The following is a 21,298-nucleotide window of genomic DNA, read 5'->3' as shown; positions in this document are numbered from 1 at the left end:
ATTAAACTAAAGTTGTATTATGTATGATAGTAATGGTGGGAAGATCACGGGGGGGGGGGGGGGCCCTTCTTAATTTCTGCTCTGGCCCCACAATGTTTAAAACCGGCCCTTCATATGGCTCCATGTAGAGCTGGTTCCTGGACTAGGTATTACCTTATACTTTAGAAATCAAAGTTTTTAGCAATCTTATTTCCATGTTTAACTCTTATTGTTTTAGTTCCTAAATCCTGAAAACTTTCAGCATAATTTACAAAATGGGATAGAAATGCTACAGCAATCTGAACCAGAAATTAAACCAAGCAATGTCTGTACTTGTTGGCGCCCTGAGGAATAAACCCTCGTATGATGACAGTCCGCTTGGAGAACATCCCACCAGAGAGGTTGGCACGGTACGGTACAGGCTGAAAAGCAGAAAGTGAGATAGTATTAGGGCCCATGTTCTTTTCTACACAGAATAACAAATATTAAGGATTCTTCACACTTGGACAGCTACGAAACTAAAAAAAAGTCCCTCCCTGGGTATATTCATCAACAACAGAATATACAAAATTTTAAGAGATTGCTTAAATGGCATTCTTTTGCCTAATGAAACCCAGGGTATGAGATTGAATGAACAAGGAGGAATAGAGATTGCTGACAGGAAGGTGCTAGTCACCAATGTTTTATTGTCTGGAATTTTGGGTTTTTTTTGTATTTTAGATGGGTTTTTTTTTCCAATTCTTTATTCATTTTTATATCTCATAACAAGTATACAATAAACATTCAATATTCATACAATTCACTTGTATAATTCATATAATATTACATCCTACATTATCCCCTCTCCCCTTCCCTTCCACACATATAAACATTTTATTGAATCTCACACATTATACCCTCCCAATCCCATATCATACTATTCTTCTATAAAAAGGTGTCTAATCATTCGAATATTCAATCAATGGCCCCCAAATTTTTTTAAACTTATTATAATTTCCTTTTTGCATAGCAAGAACTTGTTCCATTTTATAAACATAACATATAGAATTCCACCAAAAAGTATAGTTAAGTCTTGTATAATCTTTCCAATTTCTAGTTATATTCTGAATGGCAACCCCTGTCATAATCATTAGCAATTTATTATTATTTGCTGAAATTTGGCTCTTTGCTCTCATCATTGTTCCAAACAAAATTGTATCAAATGACAGAACAACTGGATTTTCTAGAAAATAATTAATTTGAGACCAAATTGACTTCCAGAAGGTGTTAATACAAGGACAATAAAAAATTAGATGATCCAAAGTCCCTGCTTCTAGATTACAGTGCCAACATTTATTAGATCTAGAGCTATCAAACTTTTGTAAACGTACTGGGGTCAAAAGAGCTCTATGCAACAAAAAGAACCAAGTCTGTCTCATAGATGCCGACACTGTACATCTAATTCTCCAAGACCAAATTCGTGGCCATTGTTAAGCAGAAATTTGATGCTTAATCTCAATGCTCCAAATGTCTCTTAGACCCGTTTTTTGTATTTTATTTGTAAAACCATATATCAATTTATACCACTTAGCGGCTTGGTGACCCAAGAAACCCGCCTGGAAACATAGGATTTCCAAACTATATTGAGTATCAAGATCTTTCCATTCAGGGAACCCCTCCTGAATAGCCTGCTTCAGCTGCAACCATTTAAAACTTTGTGACTTAGTAAAACCATATTTATGTTGCAGCTGTGAAAAACTAAGCAGTTCACCATTTGAAATAACATCATTTAAAGTTCTTATTCCTGCAATGATCCATTGTTTCCAGAGAATTTTATGACCGCCTATTTTAATCTTGGAGTTTAGCCAAATGGATTGATTTAATGATTTAAAAATTGGAATAGGTGATAATTTAGTGACATATCTCAAAATCTTCCAAGTATCAATCAAGATTCTATTCTCTTTGTACCTATTAGGCATTGGTATACTCAGAAGATGAACCAAATGTATAGGAAACATGAGTCGCCATTCTAGGTACAACCAGTCTAGATTCTATTGTGGACAGATGGGTCTCTTGGATCCTTCTCCCTCTCCAGTAGCAGCTATCCCTTTTTTCCCTTGCCCAGCAGCTTCCCAGATTCCTTTCCCTCCTCCCCTCCCAGAAGCATCTCTCCTTCTCCCTCTCCAGTAGCAGCTGTCCCTTTTTTTCCCATGCCCAGCAGCTTCTGATAGTGGCTTTCTCCCCTGCCAGCAGCTCTTCTTACTTCCCAGCGCAGCGATTCACGAAGGCAGCCTCGGGTCCTTTGTTGGGTCGGGCCGCCTCTGAGGAAAGAGGAAGTTGCATCATCAGAGGCAGCCGCGACTCAGCAAAAGCCCCGAGGCTGCCTTTGTGTATCGCTGCGCTGGGAAGTAAAGGAGAGCTGCAGAGAGGGGAGAAAGGCACTGTCGGAGGCTCCCCAAGATCTCTCCGGCCCAGCGCAGACTTCAGATGCTGATCTTGCCGGCCCTGCGCGGACCGGCAGGAAGTTAAAGTAAGTCAATCTTGCCGGTCCTGCGCGGGCCGGCAAAAATTTCCTGCGGACCGGCACCGGTCCACGGACCGGCGGTTGAAGAACTGTGCATTACAGCATTGAAATCTCCAGCCACCACTAAATTAGAAGCAGCCAGTGGTAGTAAAATTTGTTGTAGGTTCTTAAAAAACTCCATCTGATTCGTATTAGGAGCGTAGATGTTAAATAAGTCCAGGGTATTATTTTCCATGCTCATTTCAATATGTACCCACCTTCCTAATGGATCCATTGCTACCATTTTAAAATCAGCTGTACATTTTTTATTAATTAAAAAGGCCACTCCAGCCTTTTTCCCATTTGCTGGAGCAAAAAATACTTTTGAAATCCAGCCCCCTTCCAGCTTTCTAGATTCTATTGTGGACAGATGGGTCTCTTGGATGAAATATACATCTGCTTGTTGCTTTTTAAGGAAATTTAACATTTTTTCTTTTTAATTTGGTGATTCAGGCCATTGACATTTAGAGAATAAAACTTAGTCTCCATCGTACAATTCACTAAAATTCCAGCATTGACATTCCGACTTATATAAATAAAATTGATTAGACACCATCACTCCCATAATATCCATAAAATGAAAGAGTATTAAATATTTCCCCTCATCAAACAAATTCTCCTTCCCCTTACTCTTAACTAACTAACACATAATTGATACTAATTGACATAAATTCAGTTACGCAACACAACTTGACGTATTCTATAAAGTGCTGCACCCCAGTTCTAGTGCATGAATCTGAAAAAAGGGGCACAGCCAGGGCAGGAGCATTGGTGGATCGTGGGCATTCCTAAAATGTGTGTGCACTGTTATAAAATACGTTGGATGCGTGCACAAGTTAGACCTGGTTTTCTTTGGCCTAAATGGGTGTGCCTAAAGTTAAGACATGCACTGGCACCTGGTGCAATTCTATAAGGTGTGTGTACCTTTTATAGAATCACGCTATGTGTCATTCTAGTTGGCCCTGCATGGGTGATCTGACCATGCCCCTCCTCCACATTCATGTCCCTTTTGCAATTACTAATGCTGCCCGATTCACCTATTCACTTTGGCGAATCGATTCGAATCAATTCATTGACTGAAAAAATCAGACTCACCAATTCAGCGACCAACATTCACTCCCCACTCTCCCCTCTCCCCAGTGAGTCCTGACATACCTCCGGGTCTCCTGAAGCATCACTAATGATGCGGCAGAGGGAAGCCCTGTGTGGGGCAGGCCATAATCAGCTTATTCAAAGCGCTGCCTCTTCGAGGCCGGCCACTGCCATGCTGCTGCTGCCTTGGGAGGCCCAGAGGTATGTCAGGTCTTGCTGTGGGAGGGTCAGTGGGGTGCCGCTGCACAGGAGGATGGGAGGGAGGGATGGAAAGCTGCTGCACAGGCGGATGGGAGGGAGGGATGAAAAGCTGCTGCACATGGTGGAAGAGAGGAGAGAGGAAGAATTGTTGGGGTGGAAGAGAGGAAGGGAGAGATGTTAAACAGGTAGAAAGGGGTGAGAGGGAGAAATCCTGCATATGGTGGAGGGGAGGGAGACATGCATGGAGAGAAGAGAGGGAGAAAGGAACAAATGTTGGATATGGCAGTGGAAGGTAGAGATAAAAATAATTTTATTTTCTATTTTGTGATTATAATATGTCAGATTTGAAATGTGTTTCCTGCCAGAGCTGGTGTTAGACAGCGAGCGTGAGCTAGGACCTAACAGAGGAAAAGTCTTTTTTGTTTATTTTGTTTACACCACAGCACCAGTGTGAAAAATGAATCAAAACGAAAAAAATTGATTCAATAGGCCGAATCGAATCAAAAAACTTTTCCCTGAATTGCGCAGCATTAGCCATTACAAGCTAAAGAACGTAGGTGCTAACTTATAGAATAACACCCTAAGTGCAATTAGGTAGCTAACTGCCATTATACCCCCATTTTGAGCACTAAATTTAGAACTTAACTTGTGGGTCACTGTGACGGGATATAAATCGAACTAAATACATAACTAAATAAATAAATATATGCAATTGTCCTGTTAGTGCGCCCTAGTGCCAGAATTAACTGTTACCATGGCTGGAGCTCGGTCATATAACAGTGCCATAAGCACCCAAAAACAGGCAGCACCTGGTCACCCTCCCTAAATCTGGGTCTACGCGAGATGTTACATTTTGAGGAGTCCTGGTAATGAAGGGTCAGTTCTCCCAAGCTGCTTGTCAAAGGATATGGCGATACTCGAGAGGGTTCAGAAAAGAGCGATACGACTGATAAAAGGGATGGAAAACTTTTCATATGATGAAAGATTAGAGAAACTGGGGCTATTTTCCCTGGAAAAACGGAGGCTTAGAGGGGACATGATAGAGACTCACAAGATCATGAAGGGCATAGAGAAAGTGGAGAGGGACAGGTTCTTCAAACCTTCGAAAACTACAAGAACAAGAGGGCATTTGGAAAAATTAAGAGGGGACAGATTCAGAATCAATGCTAGGAAGTTCTTCTTCACCCACAGGGTGGTGGATGCCTGGAATGCGCTTCCAGAGGGTGTGATAGAACAGGGTACGGTATTGGGGTTCAAGAAGGGATTGGATGAATTCCTGAAGAAAAAAGGGATATAAGGGTATAGAGAGAGGATCACTATACAGGTCCTGGACCTGATGGGCCGCCGCATGAGTGGACTGCTGGGCAAGATGGACCTCTGGTCTGACCCAGCAGAGGCACTGCTTATGTTCTTATGATATGCAACAAACAACAATGTGCTGTGATAAGGATAGCCTAGGGTTTACCAGATTTTCGGGAACGAAAATCTGGACCCATGGCCCCGCCCCATTCTGCCCGAGTCACGCCCTGTTCTGCCCCCCCCTGCCACGCCTCCAGCCCCACCCCCTCAACCTGGTCACTTGTGGGTAGGGCATCTGTGCACGTGCTGGCGTGACAGGATGTACTTGCATTCGTGCGCGTGACACCACCGTGTTGCATGCGCAGATGCCGTCCCGACGTTGCCACTACCTGGAAAGCTTTTCAAAATGCAGACAAAGTGCTGGGTTTTGTAGAGCCGCCTGGACCCCCCGGACATGTCCTGGATTAGCCTGAACTAAGCTGTTCCTTTTGGTGGTACAGAGCCGCCTTTTCACATAGTCATGTCAGAACTGCACCGAACACACAATTCAGATGTGTTAAAGGGAATGGAACTCACCGGATTATAGGAAGCTGGCCCATTCATCATCTATATGTAAAAAAAAAAGACAGCAGTCACTCAACAAGTCTCCATGAAAATCGCTTTAAAGCGGTATTTTTTTTTTAAGTTCCAAAATTTTATTACATTTTATATATTATTTTTATTTGAAATTCTGTTTATTAAATGCAAAAACAACAGACAAGGTACAACCAAGAAAAACAATTCAAAATAGAGAGAACTTGATACCACCCCTCCCCCCCATCCCAGACCCCACCTACCAAACCCCCCACTCCCCTATGAGGATTCCAGCAGCCAGGAGCACCCTAGATAACAAACGGGAAACTGCACATCATAAAGTGTTCAAAATGTGACTACGGCCCCTCGGACTCAAAAATCTGCAAAAAAAAGGTGTCCACACTTGAAGGAAAGTTCGCTTCCTGTCTCAGCAGTTCATGCAGTTTATTCCTCCACAATCAAATGCAAGGAGGTTGGTCCAAGAGCCAATGGATCAAGATACATTTTTTCCCCCACGCTATAACATTTACTAAGGAATAGACGTACCCTAGCCGGATACATATTGAACAAAGTAAAGTGGCAAAACAGCATAGCAGGCGCTGAAAGACAGACCGGAATGTGCAAAAGAGAGCCCAAAAACAAAGCCATCTTGTCGCCAAAACCCCTGAACCAAAGGACACACCCATAGCCCATGGACATAGAAATTTACTGCTACGTGGCATTTGAAACAAAGCTGCGTGGATACACTCCCAAATTTTATATATTAAACATACATTTAAGCAGGTGAGAATATAAATTCTAACAAATTTCTTCACAAACAATATCGTCACAATGCAAAGGATATTCTTAAAACTTCTAAGAAAACTATCCCCAAACCCACCCATCCCACCCCATTTGCAGAGAGTGAAAAACCATACATCATAAGAACATAAGAACATAAGAAATGCCATCTCCGGATCAGACCTTCGGTCCATCAAGTCCGGCGATCCGCACACGCGGAGGCCCTGCCAGGTGTACACCTGTCGTAATTTATAGTCCACCATATCCTTATATGCCTCTCTTAAGGAGATATGCATCTAGTTTGCTCTTGAAGCCTAGGACGGTCGATTCCGCAATAATCTCCTCTGGGAGGGCATTCCAGGTGTCAACCACTCTCTGAGTGAAGCAGAACTTCCTGACATTAGTCCTGAACCTGTCCCCCCTTAGCTTCATTACACGTCCTCTAGTCCGTGTCAAATTGGACAATGTAAATAATCTTCTCTGCTCTATTTTGTCGATTCCTTTCAGTATTTTGAAGGTCTCGATCATACCTGTACGTACATATCCATTCTTCAAGTTTCAAGTTTTATTTAAAATTTTAATTATTGCTTAATCATACTTCTAAGCGATGAACATGGCTAAAATAATTTACAACATTCAGAGAAACACTACATGCGACGTAGACTTGACGTACAGGACATACAGTACAATTAGGAAAAAAGGGTCTGAAATACAATAATTGATAGAAAATGAGACAAATAAGGGATAAGACAAAAGGAAGGGTTAAGCGAGACGGGTTCTTTTATAACACTCAACCATTTTATACATACTCTTGTATAAGTGAACCCTTTGAACCTTTTGAATTTAGCTTTCTTGCCTCTCTTTTCCAATATGGCTGCCTCGTATTTTCCAATTAAGCAAACTGAGTTCCACCAAAACTGAAAAGATAATAAAGAAGCCTCTTTCCATGCTTTCAAAATAGTTTGGATCGCAACAGCAGTATTATTACTAACCTCCTGTGATCATTAGTCAAGAACATAAGAACATAAGAACTGCCATCTCCGGATCAGACCCATGGTCCATCAAGTCCGGCGATCCGCACACGCGGAGGCCCAGTCAGGTATACACCTGATGTAGTTTTAGTCACCCATATCCCTCTATGCCTCTCATAAGGAGATGTGCATCTAATTTGCCTTTGAATCCCAGCACAGTGGATTCCTTGATAACCTCCTTTGGGAGAGCATTCCAGGCGTCTACCACTCGCTGCGTAAAACAGAACTTCCTGACATTTGTCCTGGACTTGTCCCCCCTTAGCTTCAAACCATGTCCTCTTGTCCGTGTCACGTTGGACAATGTAAATAATTTATTTTCCTGCTCTATTTTATCGATGCCTTTCAGCATTTTGAACGTCTCGATCATGTCCCCCTCGCAGCCTTCTCTTCTCAAGGGAGAACAGTCCTAGTTTCTTGAGTCGTTCCTCATATTCCAAGTTCTCCATACCTCTTATTAACTTCGTTGCTCGTCTCTGCACCCTCTCTAACAGTTTTATATCCTTCTTTAGGTTGGGAGACCAATGTTGGACACAGTATTCCAAGTGTGGTCTGACCATTACTCTATAAAGCGGTATTATGACTTTCTCCGATCTACTCGTGATTCCTTTCTTTATCATGCCTAACATTCTGTTTGCTTTCTTTGCCGCTGCCGCTTCAATGGAAGCATCAAAGATATTGAAAATTGCTCCCGCATATGTTAAGGAAACATCCATCATAATTGCACTTGACTCCAAACTTGCTGCCAAAAGTCATGAACCATAGGGCAATAAAATAACATATGGTCTATAATGGGCCTTTTTCATGACTACAAGACCAGCACAAAGGAGAATATTCAGAGTTTAAACTTGTTTAATTTAACCGGAGTCCATACAACGGGCCTAATTACAAAAAATAGAGTCTGTTTCATAGAGGCTGATTGGCAACATCTAAGGCGCTTGAGGAATATGAAATCTCCATTGATCATCAGATATAGACACAGATAATTCTCGCAACCCACATCTTCGCCTTAGCTTTTCCTTCAGAAATATCTTCATTATTTCATGGTCAGTCCTTTGGCATTCTATCAGCTATCATTAGTCGTGTTTTCACTGTCCTGGCTTGCTATATACCTTCCTACCCTCCCTGTGTCCGTTTCTTTCTTTCTCTCTCTCTCCTTTTTCTTTCTTTTAACCGCTTTTTTCTTTCTCTCTTCTTTCTCTTTTTTCCTTGCTTTCTCTCCTTTTTCTCTTTCTTTCTCTCTTCTTTCTCTTTCTTTCTTTTTTCTTTCTTTTAACCCCTTTTTCTTTCTCTCTTCTTTCTCTTTTTTCCTTGCTTTCTCTCCTTTTTCTCTTTCTTTCTCTCTTCTTTCTCTTTCTTTCTTTTTTCTTTCTTTTAACCGCCTTTTTCTTTCTCTCTTCTTTCTCTTTTTTCCTTTCTTTCTCTCTTTCTCTCCTTTTTCTCTTTCTTTCTCTTTTCTTTCTCTCTTCTTTCTTTCTATTAACCACCTTTATGAAGAAATCCATCCAAGGCGGTATACAACAAGTACAATTTAACATAAAACTTACAATTTTGTTAACAGCATAACAATAGTAAAAAGACCAAATATTAACAACTTATATGAGTAACAGAATACTCTGGGAGGTGTATAAGGAGAGAGAAGCGAGGAGAGATATTGAGAGGCAGAATGAATACACTTGTAAGGTCAGCAATAAGATGTGATGGCAGATAGGGAGCCAGTGAAGTGACTTAAGGAGAGGGGGTGACATGAGCGTAGCAAGGTTGGTAGAAGATGACTAAGCCCAGAATGTAGCACTCCTTAGTAAAGGGGTCCCTTAAAGTGTAAACCCTCCAGAGACAGGAGAATATCTACTATACTTAAGTATATGTCACCTAGAACCACAAAGAAAGACATGAGCTGAATTCAGCTCCCCATAATTCATCCCCCATCCCAATTTCTAGGGTTGCCAGATTTCCTTTCTAAAAAAAAAAGAGGACACCTGACTCTGCCCCGTTCTACCCTCAGCCCCATCCCATTATGCATCCAGTTCCGCCCCAGCCCCGCCGCCAGCTGAACTTCCTGTCTAATTCCCTGAGGTCTGGAGGGCCTCTGCGCGTGCGTAGATGTTGACACAATGACATCACGCGCATGTGTATGACATCATCGCGTCGCCATCCACAGATGCGTCCTCCAGACGTGGCCCCAAGCTCGAGGACTTCCAAAAACCCAGAAAAACTGATGGGTTTTGGAAATCCCTCCAGGCACCTGAACAATCCTCTAAAAAGAGGACAGGTCTAGGTTTTCCCGGATGTCGGGTGACCCTACCAATTCCACTATAGTAGCTTCAGGTGCAGAGAAATGACTCTTTTATTTTTGAGATAATGGTGTGTAAGGTTCACTCACTCGTTATACTTCCCTCCTCTCCTTCCAAATGCTCCCAGTCCAAGTCTAAGTTCCCTCTAAGCTGAGCACATACATTCTAAGTGCATCACTCAGATTTTACATGGTTGTTCACGAAAATACTTGCAAATCCGGAAAATTGATTTTTAGAACTTGTTGCTCACAAGAGAAAAATTTGCATGCACCCATCCTAGGGTTACCAGATTTTCCTTTGGGAAAATCCGGACCCCATGGTCACACCCCCAGGACCGCCCAGTTCTGCCTCTGTCACGCCTTGTTCTGCCCCCCCCAGCCCCGCCCCCAGACGGCATCCACGCATGCACATATGACATCACCGATGCGATTTTGTCAGGAAGCTTTTCAAAACCCGCACAAAGTGCCGGGTTTTGAAAAGCCGTCCGGACATGTCCTCAAAAAGATGGTATATCTGGGGAAATCCGGACGTCTGGAATAAGGCTCTCGAGGACCAGAGTTCCCTACCCCTGATCCAAACCCTTTCCCCTCCCTAGCTGTGTCTTTCATAGGGAGGGACAGAACCAAAAGGAAGAGGGGTCCAACCTTGTCTGCAGTGAGAAAACCAACCAGGAACAAACAAACCAAAACTGCAGATATGTACAACGATGTAGGCTAAATTTATTGTGACAACCAAAGTATATTAAAACCTTTTTACCAAACAAGGGACCCAACACGGTCCGTGTTTCAGACAACCTTCATCAGGGGTCCATAGTTGAAAAAGGAAAAAACATATGTCACAGATAATGTGTCGCGCCGGAAGTCACGAATTTTACAGTTCTTAGTGACTTCCGGTGCGACACATTATCTGTTTGTTTCTATTGATTGTTCAACATTTTTTGTGACATATGTTTTTTCCTTTTACAACTATGGACCCCTGATGAAGGTTGTCCGAAACACGGACCATGTTGGGTCCCTTGTTTGGTAAAAAGGTTTGAATATACTTTGGTTGTCACAATAAATTTCGTCTTTCATAGGGAGATCATACAGCTTCCAATCCAAGGGACAGGCAGAGAAGCAGTCCAGGTTTTGCCACATAGCATGCATGCACATGTCATCCTACTCGTCTCAGAGACATCAGAGTTCTCTAGACTCACTTGGAACAAACCAAACCAGAAACAGCTGAAATCGTCCCTTGCGACTGGAGGCTGCATGCTTAGTCATGCTGGTTTCCGTCAGCAAGCTAAGCATGTGCTGGCACCAAATGCTTTTATAATCCCATCTATTGCAAAACCTAACCCTGAACTATTGTACATATTGTATAGAAGGAAAGCCACTGCCTTTTTTTTGCTGATAACAGTACTTACAGGGAGGTTTCCAGATGGGTAGTTTTGGCCCGGCATTGCAGCCTAGGAAAACATACAAGTAGAACATTATTAGAGCAGAACTTTCAAAAGCCGTTTCTCTAGGTATTTATTTATTAGGATTTTGGTAAATCAGTTTAGCTTAGGGATCTCAAAGTCCCTCCTTGAGGGCCGCAATCCAGTCGGGTTTTCAGGATTTCCCTAATGAATATGCATTGAAAGCAGTGCATGCACATAGATTTCATGCATATTCACTGGGGAAATCCTGAAAACCCGACTGGATTGCGGCCCTCAAGGAGGGACTTTGAGACCCCTGGTTTAGCTGAAACCTGTCCCCTCTCTGGGGTTCCAAAGCATGCAAATCTTTAGCCGGATGATAAAGACGCATTTGAACATATTTAGGATGGGAAGGAGGTGGAAAAGAAAATAAATCAGCGTATGGGATCTTGGCCCACCCTTAGTCGATCATCAAATTGTTGGTCAAGGTATGTGGGTGCTGTGGTTCCTATACCTTAGACCAGATCATTTTCAAACACTATCTCTCTAATTTAATGAACTTGAGCATGTTATTTTACATTTTAGTAAATTATAGAATGGCTAGGGTTACCAGATTTTCCAAACGGAAAATCTGGACCCATGGCCCCGCTCCCCCGTTCCAGCCAGCCACACCCTGTTCTGCCCCAGTCCCGCCCTATGTTCTGCCCCTCGACCTGCACGAGCAATGCGCAGCTGGGCTTCAACGCTAAGAAGTGTAAGGTCATGCATCTCGGCAGCAGAAATCCATGCAGAACATACACCTTGAATGGAGAAACACTAGCTAGGACTTCAGAGGAACGGGACTTGGGAGTGATCATCAGTGCAGACATGAAGGCTGCCAAACAAGTGGAGAAGGCCTCATCCAAGGCGAGGCAAATGATGGGATGTATCAATAGAAGCTTCGTCAGCCGCAAACCTGAAGTCATAATGCCACTGTATAGAACCATGGTGAGACCTCATCTAGAGTACTGTGTGCAATTCTGGAGGCCACATTACCGTAAAGATGTGCTTCGAGCTGAGTCGGTCCTGCGAATGGCCACTAGGAAGGTCTCTGGACTCAAGGGTCTCTCATACGAGGAAAGACTGGGCAAATTGCAGCTGTACTCTCTAGAGGAGCGCAGGGAAAGGGGTGACATGATTGAGACTTTTAAGTACGTCACAGGTCGTGTCGAGGTAGAAAACGATATATTCCTTCCCATGGGACCCTCGGTCACAAGGGGGCACCCGCTCAAACTCAGGGGAGGGAAATTTAGAGGTGACATCAGGAAGTATTTCTTCACAGAAAGAGTGGTAGATCACTGGAACAAACATCTGACGCAGGTAATCAAGGCCACAAGCGTGCTCGACTTTAAGAATAAATGGGACATCCACGTGGGATCCCTACGTGGGTCGAGCAGCACTCAGACTTAATGGGGTGGGTCAGTAGAGTGGGCAGACTTGATGGGCAGTAGCCCTTTTCTGCCGTCACCTTTCTATGTTTCTAATGTCAGATGGCATTCATGCACGCACCGGTGCGATGCGATGACATGACATCACGTGCCTGCGCGAATGCCGTCCCGATGTCACTCATTGCCAGAAGCTTTTCGAAACCCAAAGTGCCATCATTTTAAAGCTTCCGGCAGCCACCGCACGATGTCGCTGCAGAATGAAGGCTTCTGGGGCAGCCCTGCTTGGGGGTTGCTGCTCGCGCCGGGAACGTTAAAGAGGTAAGGGGGAAAGGGAAAGGGCACATTGCAGGAGGGGGGCGATGAAGGAGAGGGTGGGGGAGGGGCGCCATTGCCCTTGGTTGGGAAGAAAGAGGGTATGCACGGAAAAAGCAGGTGCATCTCTCTGTGGGTACTTTAAACCCAAGGCAATTCTTAAAAGACACAGGTTTTATGGATATCCGCAATAAACATGCATGAGAGAGTCCTGTAGGACTTTTCAAGTACGCCTGTGCTTTTGAAAACTGCCACCTTGGGGGTTACTTTTTTTCAATTATAAATCTTTATTAATTTTCAATTCGAGAACAGTGCATTAAATATATACATACAATTAACGTCATAGACAGCACTTACATTCGATCAATGAATACTATAAAATATATTACCCCCCCCCTCCCACCCTCCCTGGATGTGCAAATCAAATAGGAAGGCATAATCCAACTAATCAGAGTTAACAAAATGTGTCAATAGAAAACATAGAAACATAGAAAGATGACGGCAGAAAAGGGCCACAGCCCATCAAGTCTGCCCACTGTAAAGACCCACCCCATTAAGTCTGAGTGCTAATGACCTAGTTCCTTAACTCGACCCTCGTAGGGATCCCACGTGGATGTCCCATCTATTCTTAAAGTCGAGCACGCTGGTGGCCTTGACCACCTGCACCGGAAGTCTGTTCCAGTGATCCACCACCCTTTCTGTGAAGAAGTACTTCCTGGTGTCACCACTAAATTTCCCTCCTCTGAGTTGGAGCGGGTGCCCCCTTGTGACCGAGGGGCACCCATATTAATTTAATGGACCCCCATGTTAATTTAAATAGTTTATTATGACACGATATAACTGAGCACTTATCAAAAACTCCAGAAAGACCTCGTTTATAAAGGATACAAGCTCACTAGTGAAAACACCCAAAAACTCACAAAATTCAGAGTGTGCCAAACTCACACACGTCACTTAGAAAAAAAAAAAAAATTGTAGCTCTATTAAATTTTAACTTAGCATAGTCAACTCCAGAGCTTTTCTGTAAGTATGAGTAATGCAGTAAAACCCAGACTAGATCCACTTTTCTCTTTTGCCTTGTAGGGTCACGCCAGTCTTCCGTCACCTAGCTTAGCGTCCAGAGTCTGAGTGAGCTAGCACGGAATCCATTTACAGTTTCATTCACAGCAAGCATCTGACATTGAAATAAACTCATACAACAGTCCCTTCCTCTTTTCCAGAAACTTACAGGGAAATTTCCAGATGGGTAGTTGGGTGTAGGCATCATGCCCTAGAAAACAAACAGAATAAATGCTGGACGCAACTGGAAGCTTAGTTGGTTCTCAATCCAGTTTTATATGAACAGGGAGATATAATATAAACACTTCAACATCTTGCAGACTTGAGAAAAGTATCAGAAGGAAGCAATTTCCGTGGAATGATAATTCAAGGACAAAGGATTATCCCATGAGTAAAAGGGTTCTCAACCTTGTCCTCGGGACACATCAGGTCAGTTGGCTTTTCAGGATATCCACAATGTATATGCATGAGATAGGTTTGCATTTAATGGGGGCAGTGCCTGTAAAACTCTCTCATGCATATTCATTGTGGATATCCTGCAAACCTGACTGGATTGGTGTGTCATATGGACTGAGTTGAGAACCCCTGCCTGAAAGGCAGAAAGTTGAGAAAGAGTATGAGAAAATTCTCTTTCCTAGACAGAAATATTGCGTAAGTTTATAACAGCCACCTAAAAAAGTCAAAAGCATGTCTATTTTATAAAGGAAATAAGAACATAAGAATAGCCTTACTGCAGGGGTGTCAAAGTCCCTCCTCGAGGGCCGCAATCCAGTCGGGTTTTCAGGATTTCCCCAATGAATATGCATGAGATCTATTTGCATGCACTGCTTTCATTGAATGCTAATAGATCTCATGCATATTCACTGGGGAAATCCTGAAAACTCGACTGGATTGCGGCCCTCGAGGAGGGACTTTGACATCCCTGCCTTACTGGGTCAGACCAATGGTCCATCAAGCCCAGTAGCCTGTGCTCACGGTCCAATCCAGGTCACTAGTACCTGGCCAAAACATGGGTGTAAATCTCAAAAGGTCCATCTAAAGCTGACTTTAGGTGTTGAAATTCATCACTTAACTGGCCAGATTAACCACATAAATATGTACAGAGATGCCCAGTTGCCCAGTTCCAGTCTGGAGATTTTAGGTCACTCTGGGATAGGGTTGCCAGATTTTACATTCATAAAATTTAAACCCCCTAGAACCGCGCTTGAGGAATATATTCACCCATGCTGGGCATGGGTTGCAATATCCACAAAACTTGCGAAGAGACCTTTAGAAACCCCTGAGGAAGACCATTTTGGTCGAAACACAGACGATGTTGGGTCCTCTTCATCAACCATAACTGTGGATGTACTTCATTTTTTTAAATTTTTTAAATTGACTATTTTTGTTCTAATAAAAGCCTACATCAGCAACATTGGATTCCACAGTCTTTTTAGTTTTGAACTTCTTAAACGCATCACAACCAGTGGAGGCGCGTTTTGCATTTAAGCTGGGCTATTTCTATTATAAAGTCGCCACTGGTCAAGCTCCACAACATTTGACCGATTCATTTGTCTTTTCAACTCAGAAAAATCCAAGAAAAACTCACGGCTTTATTTGTTTTCCCTTCAGTTAGTGGATGCAAGTACAAAAAAATTTCATGAGCGACAACTTTCTTTTCACGTTGCATTGCACGATAGTGATTTTAAGAATCGGTTCCTAAGCTCTTACTCTTATCTTCAATTTAAGATCCTGGCACATTATCTCATGCTTTTTGGTTGTGTCCTTTGATCAACTCATTTTGGTCTGCCATCCTATTATTTTTGGGTTCTTTATGGGGTAATTTGATAGTGGGTTGTCCTAGGGGAATCATTTTTGGTAAAGCATCAGCTTGTGGGGTTTTTGGCCAACTAAAATGTCTTTTATTTCAGAAAGCCTGTATGTTTGGGCATAAATGTATTATGCAATTTTGGTTGCAGAAAGAATCTCCAAGTTTTGGGCATTGGAGGAATCAATTACATCGCTTAATTTTATTTGAGAGTTGGGAGGTTCGAGGTTCGCCTAAAAAAACTCATCTTTTTATGGACGTTTGGGATCCTTATATTCAGAATCTGTCACCAAAAATACGAAGTTTGGTTATCAATGATTTATTATGAAAATTAGGTTTAATAATTACATTCCAGTTATTTATTTTAATGCTTTATTTTTGTCAACTTTCATCCAGGGTGAGGGATTTCATTTAGGGGAACATAGTGGGTAGGGGATGGAATTAAGGGGGGTATAGATAAGATTGAATTAATTCATATGGAAATTAAATTTGAAAGAATGATTTAAATTTGTATGAAATATTATTGTAATTCTTATTGTATTGAATGTATTTTTGTATTATCCTATTGTACTGATTATTTGATTCTTTCAATAAAAATTGTTATACATATAGAAAGCAGTTGAAAACTCATCTTTTCAAAAAAATTCATAGGCAACTAATTCTTTAACTATTTCATCCTGTATGTATTACTAATCTTTTGTAAACCGCATTGAACTACCTGGTTTTGCGGTCTAGAAATTGATTTATTGCAGGGGTCTCAAAGTCCCTCCTTGAGGGCCGGAATCCAGTTGGGTTTTCAGGATTTTCCCAATGAATGTGCATGAGATCTATGTGCATGCACTGCTTTCAATCCATATTCATTGGGGAAATCCTGAAAACCCAACTGGATTGCGGCCCTCAAGGAGGGACTTTGAGATCCCTGATTTATTGTATTGTATCATTGTATATATTACATAAAACAGCCCTGAATTTAGCAGAGGTATGGGCAAATGATAAGAGCAACGGGATGAAAACTAGGGAAGCCAAATTTCAAATCCCACTTCTTTCACCTTAGACCAGACATGGGCAACTCCAGTCCTCGAGGGCTGAAATCCAATAGGGTTTTCAGGATTTCCCCAATGAATATGTATTGAAAGCAGTGCATGCAAACAGATCTCGTGCATATTCGTTGGGGAAATCCTGAAAACCCGATTGGATTCCGGCCCTCGAAGACCAGAGTTGCCCATGCCTGCCTTAGACACTTCACTATCCTTTTCTTCAGATATAAACTTAGATATCAAGCCCTTTTGGGACAAAACTTACCTACTGTAACTTTATCACCAGTCTTAGATGATAAGTAATTACATCCAAACCCTTATGACAACTGTGTTTAGTCTTTGGTGTTACTTACGGGCATGCCTGGGTAGGAAGGTGTTTGCATCGGAGCCTGCGACAAATTAAACATATCGTATTAAGTCTTCATGCTTTTAAACCATGATTGAAGAAACTATTTAAATATCACTTTCTAGGTTTTAAACTGGTAACCAAATACTGTTGTACTAAATTTGGTTGATACTACAGATTTTGGACTTCTGGAACATTTGTAGCACTTAAGTTTGTAACCTGTGTTTTATGTTTTGATGTTTACTGTTTTGTGATTACTGGTTGTCATCAATAAATATTGTTTGAACATAAACTGGTAACCACCTATTATAAATATAATGGTGGGTGGTAGACAAAACCCCCTCCCGGTAATATCCAGTCTCTTCAAACTTCAGTGGGTAAATCACACCTGAATGACTCACTTTTACACAATCACCTTTGCCACAATGCAGAGCAGTGAGGAAATCGAACAAACCTCTGACTCCCAATGATCTAAACAGGGAGCACATGGCAAAATATATACCATTATGTACTCAGCTGACTAATTTATGAGTTTTACACCCAGTCCAAAGCCCAAAACACACAAGTGGGAGCAAAGTTCAATGATCTATCCAAGGAGTAGGCAATTCCGGTCCTCGAGAGCCACAGGCAGGTCAGATTTTCAGGATATCCACAATGAATATGTATGAGATGGATTTGCATGCACTGCCTCCTTGAGTTGCAAATCTATCTCATGCATATTTATTGTGGATATCCTGAAAACCTGACTCTGCCTGTGGCTCTCGAGGACCGGAATTGCCTCCCCCTGCATTAAGCTCCCCGAAACAGACACAGCTGTATCAATATACCTGTTTCCTGCCCCCTAGCACTTCCTGCTATTACAGTACTAAAATCCTATCACACAGCTCTGCCAATGTGTTAGGATCCATCAGCGCTATAAATCTCTTCGAGGTCTGTCAGAGCCAGAGACTAGTGCTGGAGCGGCAGAGCAGAAGCCAAGAGAGCGGGGACATAGGTTTTGGACGTGCGTTATGGAAAAGAAGTCTCTAAACTCCAGCACGAGTCTCTGGCTCTGACAGACCTGGAAGAGATTTGTAGCGCCGACGGATCCTAACACTTTTCCCTCCCTATGCTGAGACGGATCCGTCAGTGCAAAAATTTCATCAAGGTCTGTCAGCAACAGCAATTACAAACACCACGGACACAGACCGACACGGACCTCAGATTTTTAAGGCCGTACGGGTTTAGATCCGCGAGGTCCGTCAGGTCCGTGAGGTCCGCGTTTTACCCCTTCCCCACAGCACCGTCTAAAAACAGAGAGACATGCACACAACTCTGCTGATACTCTTTTCACCGCTGTCCGGTCAGTCTCTGGCCCCCTGACACTTTATGATCTTGTTGCAGCATCAGAGAAGAAATGGCAGGCAGCTCTTTGCACACCTTATTCTGAGAGACGTTAATTTAGAATGGGGTGGAAGGAAATGGTCTGGTGACTTACTCCTCCCATTCCGCCTTGGAATCCTCCGCCACCCATAATATTGACAGACTGAAGGGTGAGATCTCCGGCAACCTGTAGGCACTCCACACGCTCCAAAGGGACACGATGTGTGAACTCATAAAACAGAGACCCGTTCACGTTCACCTGGAAGGAGAAACGATGTGAGAGGCAGGCGGGAAATGTCAAATTCAACATTTAACAGGTATTACAACCACACACACACACAAAAAAAATCCAGCACATGAGGAAAATACTATTGAACCCGTTAACATTCAAATGGTGTAGTGCAGACCACAATCTACCAAGAAGGGGCCGCAAACAATTTTACCTGTAACTATTTATTTACCTGGATAAATTCAGCAGGTGAATACTGTACCCCCTTCACCGAGTATGTAGCTTTATAGTAGGGATAATAATCAGCGCTAGTTAACCAGGTAGGAGATATCAGAGTGGCCTGGGGGGTGGAGTCAGGGTGGAGCCAGGAGTAACTAAAACTTAATTGCCCCAGGTACAAAATAAGTACCTGTCTAAAATATGCAAACTGCTTTGATTTTAACCACACAGAAAAAACAGTATATCAAGTCCTTTACAATCAAGTTTTTGTGACATCATTGATGAGTTTGACTCTTATTGGTGGAATGAGGCATTATGACATCACAGTCTCAGCTCTGGTTAGCAGAGACTGAAATTCTTCACACTAAGGGGGGAAATTAGCAACATAGGTCACTGGGAGTGGAGGAATGGCTAGAGCAACTGCTTCAGCACCCTAAGGTTGTGAGTTCAACTCCCACTGCAGCTCCTTATGACTCTGGGCAAGTCACTTGACTAACTTCATTGCTCCAGGTACAAAATAAGTACCTGTCTAAAATATATAAACCACACAGAAAAGTCCCCTTTATCCTTTAACTCAGATACAACCAATATTTGGCAAAAAGGCGATTATCCTAAGTTAACCCAATGTACAGCTATACGATGGGAGGGAGGGTACTGGGGGAAGGCAACCTAGAAAAAGACCTGGGGGTATTGGTGGACAAATCAATGAAGCCGGCGGAGCAATGTGCAGCGGCCTCAAAGAAAGCAAACAGAATGTTGGGCATTATCAAAAAAGGTATCACTACCAGAACAAAGGAAGTCATCCTGCCACTGTATTGAGCAATGGTGTGCCCACATCTGGAATACTGCATCCAATACTGGTCGCCATACCTTAAGAAGGACATAGCAATACTCGAGATGGTCCAGAGGAGAGCAACAAGGATGATAAAGGGCATGGAGAATCTTTCATATACCGAACGGTTGGACAAGCTGGGACTCTTTACCCTGGAAAAGCGGAGACTGAGAGGGGACATGATAGAGACTTATAAAATCATGAAAGGCATAGAGAAGGTGGAGAGGGACAGATTCTTCAGACTAGCAGGGGCAACTAAAACAAGAGGTCACTCAGAAAAACTGAGAGGAGACAGATTCAAAACGAATGCAAGGAAGTTCTTCACTCAACGGGTGGTGGACACCTGGAACTCGCTTTCAGGAGAGGTGATAAGTACAATAATGGGGTTCAAAAAGGGACTGGATGACTTCCTGGAAGCAAAGGAGATAGCAGGGTACAGATAGAGGGTTACTTCACTGGACATTAGGTGAAAAGGGTATGGAAGTTGTAGAGCACTTACAGGTCATGGACCTGGGGGGACGCCGTGGGAGCGGACTGCCGGGCAATATGGACCCCTGGTCTGACCCGGCAGGGGCAATGCTTATATTCTTAACCATGTAGCTGTTTGAGTACCACTGCTGAATATCATCAATGGTGACTGGGTAACTCCTGGCAGCCACTCCAAACCTGGATATTCAGGGCTGGTGCCTGGATACAGGCCAGCAACGGCCATCTAATTTAACCAGCAGCAGCCACTGCCAATACACTGGAAAGGGCAGGGGTCAACAATCAACGTTTGGGGATTTTATTTAAATCCTCACAAGTGATTTGTGGCCTCAATTTTGCGGTTATGAAGGTGAAAAATGTGTAGGTTCAGAAGTCTCGACAGTGCTGCCCCTCCTCCCCCTTCCAAATTTTCACAGGCCCAACTTTGTTGATTTCTCTTTGAAAGTTTGCTTGCAGACCCACGAGTAGAAAGTAGTGACAGTCCTGTGGGCAACAGAGATTTTGAAAAGTGCCCCACTATATTTTTATAGTATCGGTGTTATTTTTGATGGATTGTCCTAGTTTGGCTTTACAGGAATGTCCAGTTCTGCATTGTGAATGTCAGTTTATAGTCTATTTTTTTTTTTCCAGAGTAAATATTTTAAATGAATATCACTCATCAAAATCTTTAAACAAAATGACACTGTACTCCTTTTCTCCAACGAGCTCTGAGACAACTGAGCCAAACATCAGGCCCAAGTACTATATTTGGAAGAGATTTTATAACAGACCGGCAGGAGAAATGCCCACTCCCTCCTGCCAGGACCCCCAAACCCCCCTCCGAATGTTCATGGCAGGAGGAGTGCCCAATTCCTCCTGCTGCTGCTCCTCAAGACATTCCCCGGCAGGAGGGATGCCCACTCCCTCCTGCCGCTGGTCTCATCATCCCCCAAAGCCCCCCAAACACTCCCCGATTCCACCCCAACTCCACCCCTGACACTCCCAGACACCCCAAG

General features: G+C 43.0%; 1 protein-coding gene across 1 annotated transcript in view; it reads right to left on the bottom strand.

Annotated features, from left to right (window-relative positions):
* The window catches only part of LGALS4 (galectin 4), a 37,275-nt gene that overhangs the window by 6,502 nt on the left and 9,475 nt on the right, over positions 1-21,298 (bottom strand). Inside the window, exons 4-9 of the mRNA XM_033953608.1 lie at positions 18,653-18,796; positions 17,183-17,218; positions 14,155-14,196; positions 11,194-11,235; positions 5,690-5,719; positions 313-401 (exon numbers count right to left, since the gene is read on the bottom strand). Coding sequence (XP_033809499.1) covers positions 313-401; positions 5,690-5,719; positions 11,194-11,235; positions 14,155-14,196; positions 17,183-17,218; positions 18,653-18,796 — 383 coding nt within the window. The remainder of the gene's footprint in view (positions 1-312; positions 402-5,689; positions 5,720-11,193; positions 11,236-14,154; positions 14,197-17,182; positions 17,219-18,652; positions 18,797-21,298) is intronic.

The sequence above is a fragment of the Geotrypetes seraphini genome, chromosome 8 (genome assembly GCF_902459505.1).
Source record: "Geotrypetes seraphini chromosome 8, aGeoSer1.1, whole genome shotgun sequence".
In the NCBI taxonomy this organism is placed as follows: Eukaryota; Metazoa; Chordata; class Amphibia; order Gymnophiona; family Dermophiidae; genus Geotrypetes; species Geotrypetes seraphini.
This window is presented reverse-complemented; position numbering and strand designations above follow the sequence as displayed.